The following is a 15,206-nucleotide window of genomic DNA, read 5'->3' as shown; positions in this document are numbered from 1 at the left end:
GACCGCCTCTGAATACTTTTTGAGACAGATCATAAACCACCATCCGACTGAGAAATCATCTTGACCACCCACCAACTAAACCTACCGAATAACTCAACGATTGACCAACCGACCAATCCAGATACTAACTGATCGCTAGACCAAACGACTCATTGGTCGCCCAATCAAGCGACCACCATCTGGTCCGTTCAATCGGCTGAACAACCATTCGTCCAGACGATTCATTGGTCGCCCAATCAATCGACCATCATCTACTCTGTTCAATCGGCTGAACAACCATTCGTCCAGACGATTCATTGGTCACCCCAATCAGGCGACCACCATCAAGTCTCTTTAATCGGCTGAACAACCATTCGTCCAGACGATTCATTGGTCGCCCAATCAAGCGACTGAACTACTGTCTGACCAAGTGACCGGCCAATCTATCAGGCGACCAACTAATAGACCTTTCTTTTGACCGACCTCCATATTGACGGTCTCACCCTTCTTCGTCCGACTTCCTCTTTCGACTGACCTCTGTATTGGCCTTATCCTGTCCGACCTCCGTGTCTGACCTTGTCTTGTCCGACCTTATCTTGTCTGACCTCTGTGCCCGACCTTGTCTTTTCCGACATCCGTGCCCGACCTTGTCTTGCCCGACATCCGTGCCCGACCTCGTCTTCTCTGACCTCTGTGTTTGACCTTGTCTTGTCCGACCTCCGTGCCCGACCTCGTCTTGTCCGACCTCTATGTCTGACCTTGTCTTGTCCGACCTCCGTGCCCGACCTTGTCTGACCTCCGTACCCGACCTTGTTTGACCTTCATGGCCGACCTCGTCTTGTCCGACCTCTGTCCCCGACCTTGTCTTGCCCGACATCCGTGCCCGACCTCGTCTTGCCCGACATCCGTGCACGACCTTGTCTGACCTCCGTGCCCGACCTCGTCTTTTCCGAGGAAACATTTCTCCTAACAGCGCTTGGACTTATATTCGGACCCCCTTTTTAAGGTCCTGCTACTGTTAACATGCCCGTTAAACTCTATGTCAATCCTTAACCCAATGTAATAGAGGTCCATTCTCGAAAACCCTACGCATTGGTTTTTTGTGCTCAACAAATATCAAACTTAAACTAAAACTTTTCCAAATTCATCAAAAAGAAACATGCAAACAAACAAATCCAAGTTTTTATTGAAATTTTAATTTAACTAGAATTTTTATAGTACTATATATTTTTAAAAAATAGTAATGAAAATACTGGAGTATTAGTTTGGAAAGTTACCAAATAAATCTGAAGTTTTGTTTACTTTGGTAATTTTTTAAAAGGGTAAATTATTTTTTTAGTCTCGTAAATGATCCCTTATTATTTTTAATCCTGTAAGTGGAGTCTGTCGCAAACTAGTCTTAAAAATTTTCGTTGTTTTAGTCCTCCGGCGCCGGAGACGCTCGCGTGGCTCGCCGGAGGTGACGACACGTGGATTTTTTATTTTTTATTTTTTAAACTTTATTTTAATTTATTTTTAATTTTATTTGTATTTTTTTATTTTTTTATTTGGTCCAATTAAAAAATTATAAAAAATGAAAAAAAATAAATAAATCCACGTGTCTGCCAGGTGTCGCTGACCTGACGGGACACTTGGCGAACACGTCACCTCCAGCGAGCCACGCGGGCGTCTCCGGCTCCGCCAGGTGTCGCTGACCTGACGGGACACTTGGCGGACACGTCACCTCCGGCGAGCCACGCCGGCGTCTCCGGCGAGCCACGCCGGCGTCTCCGGCGCCGGAGGACTAAAATAGCGAAAATTTTTCACTTATGGGACTAGTTTGCGACAGACTAAAATGATAAAATGATAAGGGGTCAGTTACGAGACAAAAAAAACAGTTTACCTCTTTTTTAAAATAACATATTATGCAATTTATAAATTATTTAGAAATAAATTATACTCTCCTCGTCCTTCATAGTACTATTTTTTTTAGTCTGTCACACATCAATGTATCTACTTTATTAAAAATAATAATCATACACTAATACTAAAATACTTTTAATTTTTAAGTAAACTACAAACATACAAAGATAAAAACAAAAATATCAAAATCTTTTATACACTTTTACTAACTAATAAAATAATATTTTTTAATTTAATACAATACTCTAGAAAACCCCTTTAATTCGAGACGAATCGATTATTTTTTTACTAAACATCATTAAAATCAAGGAAACAACCGATGCATTTGATTGATAGTTGAATATGTGACCGAAAGTTAAATTAGACAGTACCATATATTTAATATTTTAATTAATATTCCTCCCTTCATTCAAAATTATGTTTACTTATTTTTAATTATAAAACAATATTCTTGTTTTTCTTTTAAACAAAAAAAAAAATATATATTATTTTTCTCTGCTTTTTTACTACAAATAATAAAAAAATGATGGTTCATTTTTATTAAAACTCGTATCCAATTATTTGAGTATATAATTGGACGACCAAAAAAGTAAAAGTATTTACTTGGATATAATATACTATATAATTTAAATATATTGAAACAAGATAGGCACACTGAGGTAGATGAAGGCTTCTTCCCATTCCAGAAATGGAGAAAAATGAACATTACACAACTACTGGTTGTTCTCCTTCGAGCTCCGATATCACGATCAACGAATCCGTCGAGTCGAGCCTCAGGGGCTCGGATTTTGGAACCGGATTTATGACCTGAAACCATCAAAGGGGCTAAACGATCTCTGCGGCGAAGGTATAATCGAGACAAAGCCTTTAATTTGGTACCTTCTTGTTGTTTCTGATGTACCCAATTGCGACTTCTCTTCGAAGATTTGCGCGCTCTGATAGCTCGTTGAACGACGGATTCTCTCCCGGTTTCATGTACAGGCCAATGTCCTGTTCACAAAATATTACATTCACATGAAAAAAAAATACACTATAACCATAGCGCGCCTGTTCAAAAGTTCAAACCTCGACGCCACAAGTAACATGTCACACATGGTTTGCTTAGGATGTGTTCGTTTAAAAGATCTATCCAAAATCCTATTCATCCAAATTTTTTCCCCCAAAAATATCAAATCAAACACCTATTTTTTATTTTTTTTTTATATTATACTAAAAATTAATTTTATATTTTCAAAACATCACATCAATACTTATTTATGTCAGGTCATACCACTGTTACAATTTAAAATTTTTACTAATCCCAGTGTGACTTGTCTTGTTGGGCCTAATTTGCAGGTTTATCCAGTGCGCGTTATTCAGAAAAGAAAAAAAAAAAAAAAAGTTGAAACCCTAACGCGTCTAGATCTTGCTTGTCACGCATAATTTACTTAGGGTGTGTTCGTTCATAAGATTTTCCCCAAAATTTACTATTCATCAAATTTTTCTCTAAAAAATATCAAATCAAACACCTATTTTTTATTTTTTATATTATTTTAAAAATCAATTTTACATTCAAAAATCACATTAACACCTATTACATTATAACTATTCAAATCATAATTTAAAATCCAAACCCCAAACAAATACACCCTTAGTGTAATTTGCTTTGCCGACCTAGTTTGCAGGCTATTAGGTTCAGTCAGGAATTTATCCAGAGCGCATTCGAAAAATAACGGTGGTGAATTTCCACACCATCAATGAAAAAAGAAAGAAAAGTTAAGCAAGCATATTTATAACCTTTACGTATATTTCATCTCCCTCGGCGTTTAGGATGTCTTTCCAGACTTCGTTTAGTTCGCTGTTTTCAGCCACTGCAAATTGGAAAGATGACGGTGTGAGACACGATGGAGTATGAAATTCATTAGGAATTAATATGGAAATCAAGACCTTGAGCAGTCACGAGGCTCATTACTTCCTCGGCTGCAATGTACGTGAGAGATGGTCTGAACCGTGTGATCTGCATAGACAAGTCGAAGGGAAACCGATGCGCAAGAAAATGTAAGAAGCCGGGACATATGGATATGTATGAACAAATATATAATTCATTAATGACGACAAGAAGGTCTGTTTGCAAGACATTTTTTAAACTTTTGATCCTATTCATCTCCAGTAACTTTTTAAAAAACAAACGCATCAAATACTAATCTTTTACTATTTCAAAATTTTTTGTTACCTGTTTCCCCAATTTTGAATCCACAATTTCGGCAACAAGGTTTTGCACCTACAAGTAATCGAAGAAAGTTACTCAAACCTAAGGAAATATATATATATATGCATAACCAAGAAGTAATGAGCAAAAGATTGAGCTCCTTCGACTGGCGAAGAGATTAAAATTCAACCATCAAAATAGTTCAAGAAGGCGCACCTTTATTCCAAGTTTACCGCAAATATTTTCAACAAGGAGGAGTGAATACGCGGAGTTTTTATCCGCTCTCGATGGATCTAAACCAAAAAAACACTAAAATACATGAAAAGTGATTTTTCAAACGTAAATTAAGCCTAAGGCAAATTGATTCTACCTCCAACTTGCCACTCTTTAGCAGAAACTACAGCAACTGAAAATGGGAAATCTTTGCCTTTCTTGAAGGACCGTTGAATGTTAATAATGGTTTCCTTCAATGTTTCATAGTCCATAGAATTTCCGACCTATGAAAAACACAAGCTGAGAAACTCATTTGTCGGCAAACAAGAAAAGCACAAGAAAACACAAAGACTGCACTTTTACCCTATGCGACACGGATATGTTTTTCAGCTTTCCTTGACCAGCACGCTCGCATGCTTTTCGTCTTTCATCCAACGAAACCTCCGACAATATTTCCTGCACTTATACATAACAATTAAACATAATTCAGTTAATTTGGGGATGCGCGTATATTTAGCAGTGACAAATTTCGGCAAAAATTTTACCAACACACTGCCAGGTCCAAGATAGTTGTCGTATTCTTCAATCATTTGTACGACATCGGGGCGCCATCCCACCACTAGTACATACTCTTTCGGTCCAAGGTTCCAATCGGATGCCTGTGTGCAGAAAATTGACAAATATCAGGACCATCATAAACATCAGTTGGAAGATACATATGTATACCTTTGAGCGCGATCTTTGTGGTCTTCTGACAATACTTTCCAGCCTTTTTGTAACATCGCGAGCTCTATTCAGGGGAGATTCGCTGTTTTTCGTAGCAGTTTCCGAGTTACTGATTATGCTAATACATTCTTTGGCGTCTTGTGGATATGAGAGCTGCGGTTTCTTCTTCCCATGCACAGGCGAAATGAATAACACCTGCAAGTGAAATGAATTGCAAACATTGGCGATCGAAAGAGGGATTGCTGACGACAACTCGGTTCTGTACCTTGTCAGTTTCTTTCAGAACTTCATTGTCTTTTGGGTGAAAATAAATCTGTCCACCTCGATAAAGACCACATACAACGGCCTGAAAGTAATGAAACCAAGAATTAACTTGCAAAACAGCCAGTTTAGCGTATCATCAATGCATCAAAGAAAATTGTAATGGTTTATGGTTTTACCTCTTGAAACCCGCGTCTCAATTGCCTGTAAGTCAGTCCTTCTAAATGAGGAAAATTGCATAGATTGAATACATTTTCTGACATTCAAGATATCCATTACTACACAAAATTATATCAGACCAAATAAGTTTTTGATAAAACTAAAGAAGTGGACATACTTCGATAATTGAGCAAGTGTTTGTATATCTTTATAAGTCCTTTCTGCCGGGAGCACTGAACAAATAACTTAGACGTAACATTCTCCACAGGTTCCACTTTCAAGCCGGAGATGGACTTCAAAAGCTCGCTTGTATTTGGACTAGAAACCTTACCACAAAAATAGAATAAAGCTTGCGCATTGTAATACAAGAACAAAAAAGATCAAGAAACTACCTCGACTACAGTAGGCACAGAGCCCATCAGAGCAAGGGGTTGAAGAGCAAGTACAGATAGAAATGCATCGGAGTCGACTTCATACCTGAATGAATAAAATAGCTAATAAATTGCGGCATCTTATGCATTGCATCATAGTCTATTTCACTTTATTATTTATGTATACATTATCCACAAAAAACAAGAAACATGAATAGCATAATTGCAAATAACAAGGAAATCACGATCTAATACGCACCTATCTTCCTTGGTTGGTAATATGATTATAGCGCGTGCTTTATTGGCTGCGGCTCTCTCGAAGGATTTTGTTAAACTTAGACTACAACTGCAAGAGGGGAGTTTAGGTTTGTGATAAAGGTATAGAAATCCATAAACATAAATTTACGTCTGTTGTTGCATATTTCAAACCACATTCGTGAAACTGAAGGAATGTCAAATATGATTTACAGATCTTTGGCCTACAGTATAGCCATATGCACAAATGTGCATACTTGGATGTACGAGTTCCAATTCATATAACCATTCCTAAGCATAAGCATAATATTACTTCGGTTAATGGAATATACCTTTTTGTTAAAATATCAATATGATAGAGATCTTTGGCCATGTTGTCCGCTACTCTGTCCATCTGCTTCCTTGGAAGGTCAGACAAAAGAAGAATACGTTGTTTTCTGCAAGCACGCATTTAAATACAGTAAGCACAGTACTGTCTCGAAACCATTTCCAAGATTTGATAAATCACAGAGAGCAGCAACCACCTAGCAGTAGCAGAGCCCAAGCGAATGGCAAATTCGTGATACTTGTTCAGCTGCTTCAATATAAAGCTGAGACGACTATTAACCCCACAAATAATTATATGATCTGCCTCTAAAACTTGCATTTGTGCCCCTTCTCTGATCCTGTGCATATTGTTCTATCGAAATGCTTATGAGGAGTATGAATGTATGATCCTGTTGAACTAGCAAAGCGTAAATGTTTTTTTCTAAAGAAATTACCCTCAATTGTTCAGTCATCGTGCTCAACAGCCGGGAATAGAATAGTATGCCCCATATTGCAAGAACAAAGCCAATCACACGTTCAATTCGAGTCCGTTGCTGTGGTTGTAGTCAGACAATGGTATTTTGCCGTAGACATTACTATGTTAATTCATCATCTAGCAATAAACGAGCTAGATTGTATGTAATGGTGACCAGATTGAGAAAGATGTTATCGTACTTTGAGATGAGTAGATGATGAACACAGGCAAGCCCAAGCCTCCCAAAAGCAATCCTCGAGAGAGTGGGTGCTACCCCTGTATTTATCCTTATTAATCATTACGCATTAAATGATAAGACAGGGGGGAGGTAATGTACATTTTGTATTAGATAATATGATTTGACGACAACCAAGGTTAAAAGGATTGGAAACAGAAGATTGCCTGTGGAACAAACATTCATAACCTAAGATTGTTAGCATTGTTTTATGAATGTATGGAGAAACTTAACCTGAACTTAAAGAAGAGGAAGCCTCCAATAATGACAAATGAGAAGCATGCAGCGAGGAGCACGATAAATATCCTGAAAACCCACATTGTGATTTTGTAAGTTATATATAAAGCATAAAGTAAATTAAAGAAATCGAACAACCAGAGATTAGCAGTATACACTTTTCAAGAAACAAAAAAGCATAACCAAGTGACAGTACACAAAATTAATTGAAAACAGTGTAAGTGAGAAATGAATTTTGTTACACTTACATGGCAACATTTCTCTCGAGTTGCGTGTTGAACAAATAAGCTAGTCGAGCAAAATTCCATTTGATGTCTTGCAATGAAGGAAGAGAAACATCCAAATGGAGTGGCGCCGGCTTACTAAGGGAATTAGACATACAACCAAAGGGTGAATTTGAAGCTGTAATTGTTCGAATTGCATAGGTGACTGCTTCATGGAGTGCTTTCATCACTGTATCTTCACTATTTGGAAGTATTGATCTAAAACATGACGAAAGGGATGCCATCATGAATTTAGCTCCACAAACCTGTGCAGCCTATAATTCTAATCCGTCATTAGTTGCACAGATACTTTCTAGCAATTATGGAGGAAAAAAGTGGAATTCTACATCACATTGAAAAAACTACAGGGTCCGGTAACCAAACATGAGCTTATTTCACAAACTTTTAAAGCAAGACAAAGACCCAATCATTGAGTGAATAACAATGAAAAAAAATTATTTGAAAGCACAATAATAATTATTTATGGCTCTGTTTAATATATTTCTAAATTACTTCTGGCATTGCTCAATAGTACTTTTTTTTAAAAAAAGATCATATCAAATACCTATGTATTAGTGTTTTTAATATACACAATTCTTCAAAAATATTACCCAAAAAATACAATGTATAATATACAATATATATATATATACATAATAATAAAAGTCAACATAAACATATAGAATATCATTCCCTGTAATACTTTCAAGATTTCCCATACCTTACAACAAAAGCACCTCTAAAACTATGGACACTAATTGATTGGGGTTTTCTACAAGATTTTTACTATTCATGAAAATTTCTCCTAACAATATCAAATCAAACACACTATTTTTTATCTTAAATGTTACAATGAAAACCTATTTTAGATACAAAACATCATATTCAACACCTATTTACATCAAATCAAATACCTATTTTATATTCACTTTTTACTATTCCAAAAATCCAAATTCTAAAATACTTCCACAACATATATAAACAGAACATAATTATTTAAGCCATGGTACAAGGGATCACATTGAAGAAACCTATGCTTTGTTCCTTTTGTGTTTTCAACACCCTTTTTGCTACACTCGAAGTAGAAATCCCACCAAAGTACATAATATACAACACTAAACCTTATACAAAAGGTCGCATCCGACAAGCATTTTCAAAACACCCACAACATCCCAAAGGACAAGTAAACACAATAATCTAACTAAACCAAGTAAAAATTGATTGTCTACTCCAAGCACACCCATTTAACAAAAATGTAGGTGAAGCCCACAGATATCTCTCTGAATAATATATTTATTCAATCTTTCAAAAACACGAACATTATGTGAATGCTAACTAACATACCAAACCCATTCTAATTGTTCTACACAACTAAAAACTAAAAAATTCAGTGATGACACCAATTATTGAAATACATGTACCTTAAAACCATTGCATGAATCAATCTCCGTCGGGTTACAATTCAGCTTGCTCAAACTATTAACTCTCATTCGACGGTCCAACTTCCATGAGATTCTCGTACTTGCGTTCCATTTTTCTGGCAAAGTTAGCAGATCCAAAATTTGAATAAAACATGATAGATTAATAAATGAATACTCAGTGAGTGAATTAAGTAGGTATTGTGGTGGAGGCAATCATAAGTTGTAATAATGCCTTAATGTTTGTTATTCTTGGCGTATAAAGTTACTGTGTCACCTAACGGAAACTTGTAGTTCGATGCAAACCAAACTCACCTGTATTGTTTATTAACAAATTATCTACAAGAATGATCGAAACAGGGATCCATCCATGGGGAAGTAGCCTTGACTTTCTGAAAACCATTACAACATTGTCAGCTTGGAAAGATTTATACAGCCTCAGAATCTCCCTATCGTTAACACTTACAAATGAGGTGAGTGCACCTAAAAGTATTGTTACTAAGGATTATAAACCATTGATCTTTTTCTTGTAAGTTTAGAGCAAAAATAAAATTGTAAATGAACTCATCAGGTGTCGGGACATCACCTGACTGCAAAGAAGACAAAAGCAAGACACCTAAAGTTATGATCACCATTGTCATAAAAAAAAAAAAGTTACGATTGCCATGGGAAAAAAAAAATTGTGGTTCTTAATGTTTTCGAAATCATTTTCACTATTAACTCTACAGTAACATAAATTTCCCTCTAAATAATATTACATCAAAAAACTATTTCCCATTTAAACTTTTATAATAACACTTTGGAACTTTTGACACTATTCATCAACAATGACTTTTTTTTAAAAAAAAAAAAAAAATCTCAAAAATATTTTCTTTACTCAACAAAACATTGTATCAAATACAGAACTTTTTACTATTACCAATTTTTTTTCAAAACTTTTATCTAAACCGAGCCCAACACGCCTGACAACACAAACAATTTCATTTAACAAAGTTATGATACTCTATTGAGCCAACATACCATCTGAAATTCAATTCCCGAATCTTCATTAATTTTCAAATCTTCAAACAAGTGATAATTATCGCCAATACAATTCCACACTCGGAATTCTCAGTAGTAAAACAGAAATATAGTGTGGGAATACACATATACAGGCTAAAACAATTAAAAACAGACCCGAAATTGGTTAAGACATTTTCACAAACATAATATATGCATTCTCTTCACACTGGCAATTTATCGACAAAAAGGCCATTGTTGATCAACGCAAAGTTCGAAAGTTGCTCAATTGTCGAATTTCAGATACAGAATTCACCTCTTATAATAAATCCAACTCGATTCTGAACCTGGGGATGAAATCCACGGCCTCAAGGCGTGCAATTGCAGCATCTCCTCACTGTTCCTTTGTTCGTTGGAGGTGGATTTCCTTTCGTATATATCACATCAAACATAGAAATGGAAGAAAATGAAAGTGGGGCAATTTGTGTGTATCGAAATGAAATGAGCAAACGCACCCACCCAGACAAACGCATGCCTCAGAAGCCATAGGAAAGTGGAGGGACCCCTGAAAACACAAGATTGGTCTCTCGAACATAATCGATAAGCGACATTGTTGTCATCGTCGTTGTACAACACGATTTGGATGTTTTGATAGATGAGATGGGATTAATTGGAATCGAAAGGAATCTAGTAGGAGCAGAGCAGGTCTGGTGATGGGTTCATTGGTTGCCGCCTGAACTGCACATCACATTCACATGGGGTTTGGGCTGCTCTCCCTCTCCTCTCCTCTCCTTCCCTGTGTAGTTTGTTGATGGCAAAATGCAGTTGGACTTGCTCAATGGTGATTTTTATATTTTATTTTTAATGATAGTTGTAAATATAATAATTCAAAAATAAAATTAAATAATTGTTAACGAGACAATACCATTTTAGGCTAATTTTTTTTTTAGGGGATAAATATATAGATAATATAAAAATAATAAACGTATCTAATTTGGAAGAACAAAACCCAAATCTTCACATAAAAATAAATAAAATACTATATAATTTCAATTTACATAATATAGATCTAATTAGTTGACATATGCTAACAATTGGAGATAGTCCCTCCGTTCCATTTAAATTACTTAGATACAGGGTATTAGATAATTAATAAATAATTTAGAAATATATTAATAAAAATAATTATAATTTAATAAAAGTAATTATAAATTATATTTCTAAAAAAAAAAAAAAGAAAAAATTAAATGAAGGAGTATTTTTTACTCCTTTCATCCCAAGACCGATGTGCTTTTTTAAATTTTTGTAGTAAATTGTAAAATAATAGCATTTTATTAGTTATTTGAGTGTATAGATAATTTTTATATTTTTACCTTCTATATTTTATGTATTTATATAATGGTATATCTATAATTTAGATAAAAATTAAAAATATTTTAATATTATAATACATTTTTTTTACTATAACAATTAAAAAGATAAATATTTTTGATTAAAATAAATTCAACTAAAAAAGAGAGTATGTTGTGATGCTTGTGTTCAAGTGTTGATTGTGATAAATTAGTCGAAATATAATAAATAGACTGACAATATAAACTTTTAACTAACATAATATTTACATGTTTTAAATAAAATAATATCTTGTGATGTGTACAATTTGTTGAGATTAACCTATATCGTGAGCTATTTATTTTAGTAAAGCATTATATTGAATTATAAAATTTAGTATTTATGGTTTGGTGGTGCTAGTTCGAGAAAATCAACTCACATTGTCTGTTCATAATTAGAGCGTTGTGGTGTATAAAAATATGTTATATTACTAATATTAATTGTTGCATGTATTGTACTGAGACTATAATATTATATATTGTCCGTCAACACAGTAACTGCTGCCTGCAAGAAGATAACGATTCAACTTACCATTTTGGCTTTTGGATTTATCAAGAAACATTTCTATATAAAAATTTAGCATACACAAACCTATACATACATATACATATACATGTATAGATACTTTTATCTCTTTGCAATGTCATCCTTCTGAACGGTGAAATCCCACACGTCTCCATACTTCTCGTTGAATTCCCATTTATCCATCGTGTTATAATCCGCGATCAACTTGTCGCGAGCCCCTCGCTCCATGTTGTATATTTCCGGCTCAAAGTTGTGCGGCTCGCTCGGCTTGTTCATCTCAATCGCACAGAAAATCACCGTAAACACAGCTGCGCCGATGTACAAATACTCTCCCTGCACAGACAATCACGAAAAAAAAAAAAAAAAAGCGATAATTCTTAACATACAATGGTCGAAGATAGGTACAAGGTTTAAGGATTGTAATAATCTTCACTACATTACCGGCGCATTGAAATACATCCCGGCCGCAATTGCAGGGGGGAATAGCCATGACATGACACCTAAGCACAACGATTAATTTTACTAAGATAAAATACTACCTCCGTCCGGCTCTAAGGGTTTCATTTACTTTTTGCGTGTTGATTTTTTAATATTAATTATTATATCAAAATATAGTACAAATTAAGAAAAAATTGCAAAAAATACTTTAATTAGTGTCTTATAATACTAATAGAATGACATTTATACAAAAAATTATACAAGATATTTTTAATGTTAAGTAAAACGATGCAAAAGGTAAATGTGACCCTTAGAGGCGGACGAAGAGAAAAATAAGTGTCACTTGTCTATGGAAAATTACAATAACTTTTTACCCTGAAATCCTGTGGGAGGTCCGACTGCCCAGTAGTCTTTAGAAACCAATTCCCAAAACGACGCTGCAAATGAAATTGATGTTGATTATCTCTGATCAAATGCAATCGGAATTTTTGTGTCAAGATCAATGAATAAAAACATGAAGAAACTATGGACAGCAAGTTTCATTACTATAGAGAGCATAACCCCCGACATATCTTATGTAGAAAATACTCGAATCGAACTGATTTTTTTTTTTTTTTTTTTTTTTTTTTTTTTTTCTGATTTCAGCACAATATAAGAGATATTAAACTAGGCTATTAACGTATATGGACAAATCATCCTAGACGAAACCTATGATTTTAAAGTCACGAGTCCACCTCTACACCAGACTATCCCTTACTTTTAGTTGCCTAAACAATGGTTTGGTAACCAAACGCACCCTTACTTACTTATTGAGTTGTAAGTTGGGTTGGGAGTGATTTATTTAATTAATATTTAATTCATGATGTAATATATATATAATTAAAGAAAATTGAAAAGATGTGTATTTAATAAAATATATAAAATACAATGATATAGGGATCCGGGGTTCCAACTTAAAACCAATTGGCTGTAAGTGGAGTAGCCCTTCACCCCTTGTAAGGTAAGAGAATCCCAACATTACATCCAATGTAGGATACTTAACAGTAAGGAATAAAATTTTATATAATTACAATAAATAGAGAGTTTTGAATGAATATAAATATATTTGTTTACTGAAGAAAAAGATAAGAAAAAAATAAAAATTGAATGAATATAAATATATTTGTTTATTGAGTTGAAAAAGAAATATAAAATTTGGAATGAATTTTAAATGGATCTCATATGATGTAATATTTTTAAAAGAAAATTGAGAACATAGTGCTAAACGGGTTCGGGAAGCCAACCAAACAGACCATAAGTTAGTTAAAGAGTAATTAATGTTGTGGAAATAGGATCTATCTTCGACTCCGCTATTTACCACATTGAATTAATCTTTTCGTGGCTAATTTTCTAACACCAATTACCCCAAAAAAAAACTAAGACGCTCTGTGATCACAACACTATTTTTCGATTGCAATTCTCAAAAAAAATAATTATAAGTAAAATAAACTGTTTTTCATAAAAATCAAAAAGTAAAAAAACCTTCAAATACTTATTAAAAAAATTAAATATTCAACTTAAAATAATATATTTTTATATTTTTGCAACAATTTCTAGTACCATATATAAAAAATTAATTCATCTAAAAATTCATCTCAAAATGCTGCATGAACAGAACCTCACGCGTGAACAGAACCTCATGCTACACAATTTATGCTATCCAGTTAACTTATCGATCATGTAGCTGCAAAACCTCCTCGAATCAGTTCTTACTTTGTATAACAATGTTGTTTATTCGGATTGCTCAAATATCCTAACATCCATACACTTAGAAAATTTTCTGAGGGTAAGAAAGATCCTATCGATGAGAAACTAGCACAGATAATCCTAAAGCTTCTAGCAGAACACAGAACACAAAACTCAATGTATACATACTTCAATATTAAAATTGACTTTTCCATACCTTTATCGTCGCTTTCGAAGAAGGTATGATGCCCGTCGTAAATCCCGTACACAAAATCCTCCTAAAAAAAAAAACCCTAGAATTTTGAAATCGCCGAGAGAGTAAAAATTCAGCTGAAATTGAGAAAGGAAAATACCGCATCGATTCCATTGGTCGCCCAAACGTCCCTCGGATCTTCGTTAAGGTCAGGTTCTATCTCCGTCAGCCCCGCCGACAGCTTCGTCGGATTACGTCGGCCGAAATGTACTCCGATTCTCGGGGAAGTCGAGTGCCGGATTCTCGCGGTGAAGCTCCTTCTCTTGGTTTGGTGCAGTTCAGAAGATTTGTCGTGGGAGAAGCTTTTGGGGATTGAATTTGTTTGGAGAACTGCGATTGTGGATGATGAGCCCGCCATTATTGGTTCGTTCAACGTGGGGTTGATTTTCGTTATTTATCCGAACGGGGCGACGATGATTGAGCTACTGAGGTGTGTTTTTTGTGTGTGTGACCGTCCAATTATATTTCGCCACGTGTCTCGTGCAATTGGGCTGTTACTTTCGTTACGTGCTTTCGCGGCCTGTATGAATTGAGTGATGAAGAACCGTTTCGTGTCTTATCCTTTTAAGGACCAAACTGTAATTTTCTTGAATTTGTAGGATATTTTTATTTAATATTCAGTCCTATGGTTTAGTTTGTAAATTATAATTAAAATGGTAAAAGTGAATAAAATAATAATAATAAAATAAACATAAGAGAAGGAAAGTTGCATAGATTCTAAAATATCTCAATTAAAAATAATTGAAAAAATATATATATATATGTATAAGAAATGTATCTATGCGTACGTATACATTCATGTGTACATTTGAGTATACGTAGATATATACATGTATATACAAATATGTAGAAAAATAATTTTTTTATAATGTGACACCATAATTTTTTT

General features: G+C 34.6%; 2 protein-coding genes across 2 annotated transcripts; both read right to left on the bottom strand.

The window, feature by feature from the left end:
* Positions 1-2,397: 2,397 nt before the first annotated feature.
* Positions 2,398-10,794, bottom strand: LOC127250456 (putative ion channel POLLUX-like 2). Its single transcript, XM_051273758.1, has 25 exons — positions 10,503-10,794; positions 10,304-10,414; positions 9,304-9,380; positions 8,992-9,107; positions 7,556-7,845; positions 7,305-7,376; positions 7,036-7,111; positions 6,816-6,914; positions 6,579-6,733; positions 6,387-6,491; positions 6,059-6,145; positions 5,821-5,905; positions 5,607-5,754; positions 5,449-5,525; positions 5,274-5,354; positions 5,009-5,203; positions 4,828-4,941; positions 4,646-4,738; positions 4,440-4,566; positions 4,286-4,362; positions 4,094-4,141; positions 3,808-3,877; positions 3,658-3,731; positions 2,761-2,871; positions 2,398-2,688 (listed from the first exon to the last, which is right to left on the bottom strand). Exons 1-25 carry the CDS (start codon positions 10,580-10,582, stop codon positions 2,587-2,589), a joined length of 2,670 nt encoding a protein of 889 aa, XP_051129715.1. The 5' UTR covers positions 10,583-10,794; the 3' UTR covers positions 2,398-2,586.
* A 1,097-nt stretch (positions 10,795-11,891) lies between these two features.
* LOC127250945 (photosynthetic NDH subunit of subcomplex B 5, chloroplastic) lies at positions 11,892-14,702 on the bottom strand. Its single transcript, XM_051274443.1, has 5 exons — positions 14,418-14,702; positions 14,282-14,342; positions 12,714-12,776; positions 12,343-12,401; positions 11,892-12,234 (listed from the first exon to the last, which is right to left on the bottom strand). The coding sequence occupies exons 1-5, from the start codon at positions 14,673-14,675 to the stop codon at positions 12,004-12,006; spliced, it is 672 nt and encodes a 223-aa protein (XP_051130400.1). The 5' UTR covers positions 14,676-14,702; the 3' UTR covers positions 11,892-12,003.
* Between the last annotated feature and the right edge of the window lie 504 nt (positions 14,703-15,206).

Source organism: Andrographis paniculata, unplaced genomic scaffold (genome assembly GCF_009805555.1).
Source record: "Andrographis paniculata isolate CXL003 unplaced genomic scaffold, ASM980555v1 Contig11END, whole genome shotgun sequence".
In the NCBI taxonomy this organism is placed as follows: Eukaryota; Viridiplantae; Streptophyta; class Magnoliopsida; order Lamiales; family Acanthaceae; genus Andrographis; species Andrographis paniculata.
Note: the sequence above shows the minus strand (reverse complement) of the source record. Positions and strands in the feature narration are given on the sequence as shown.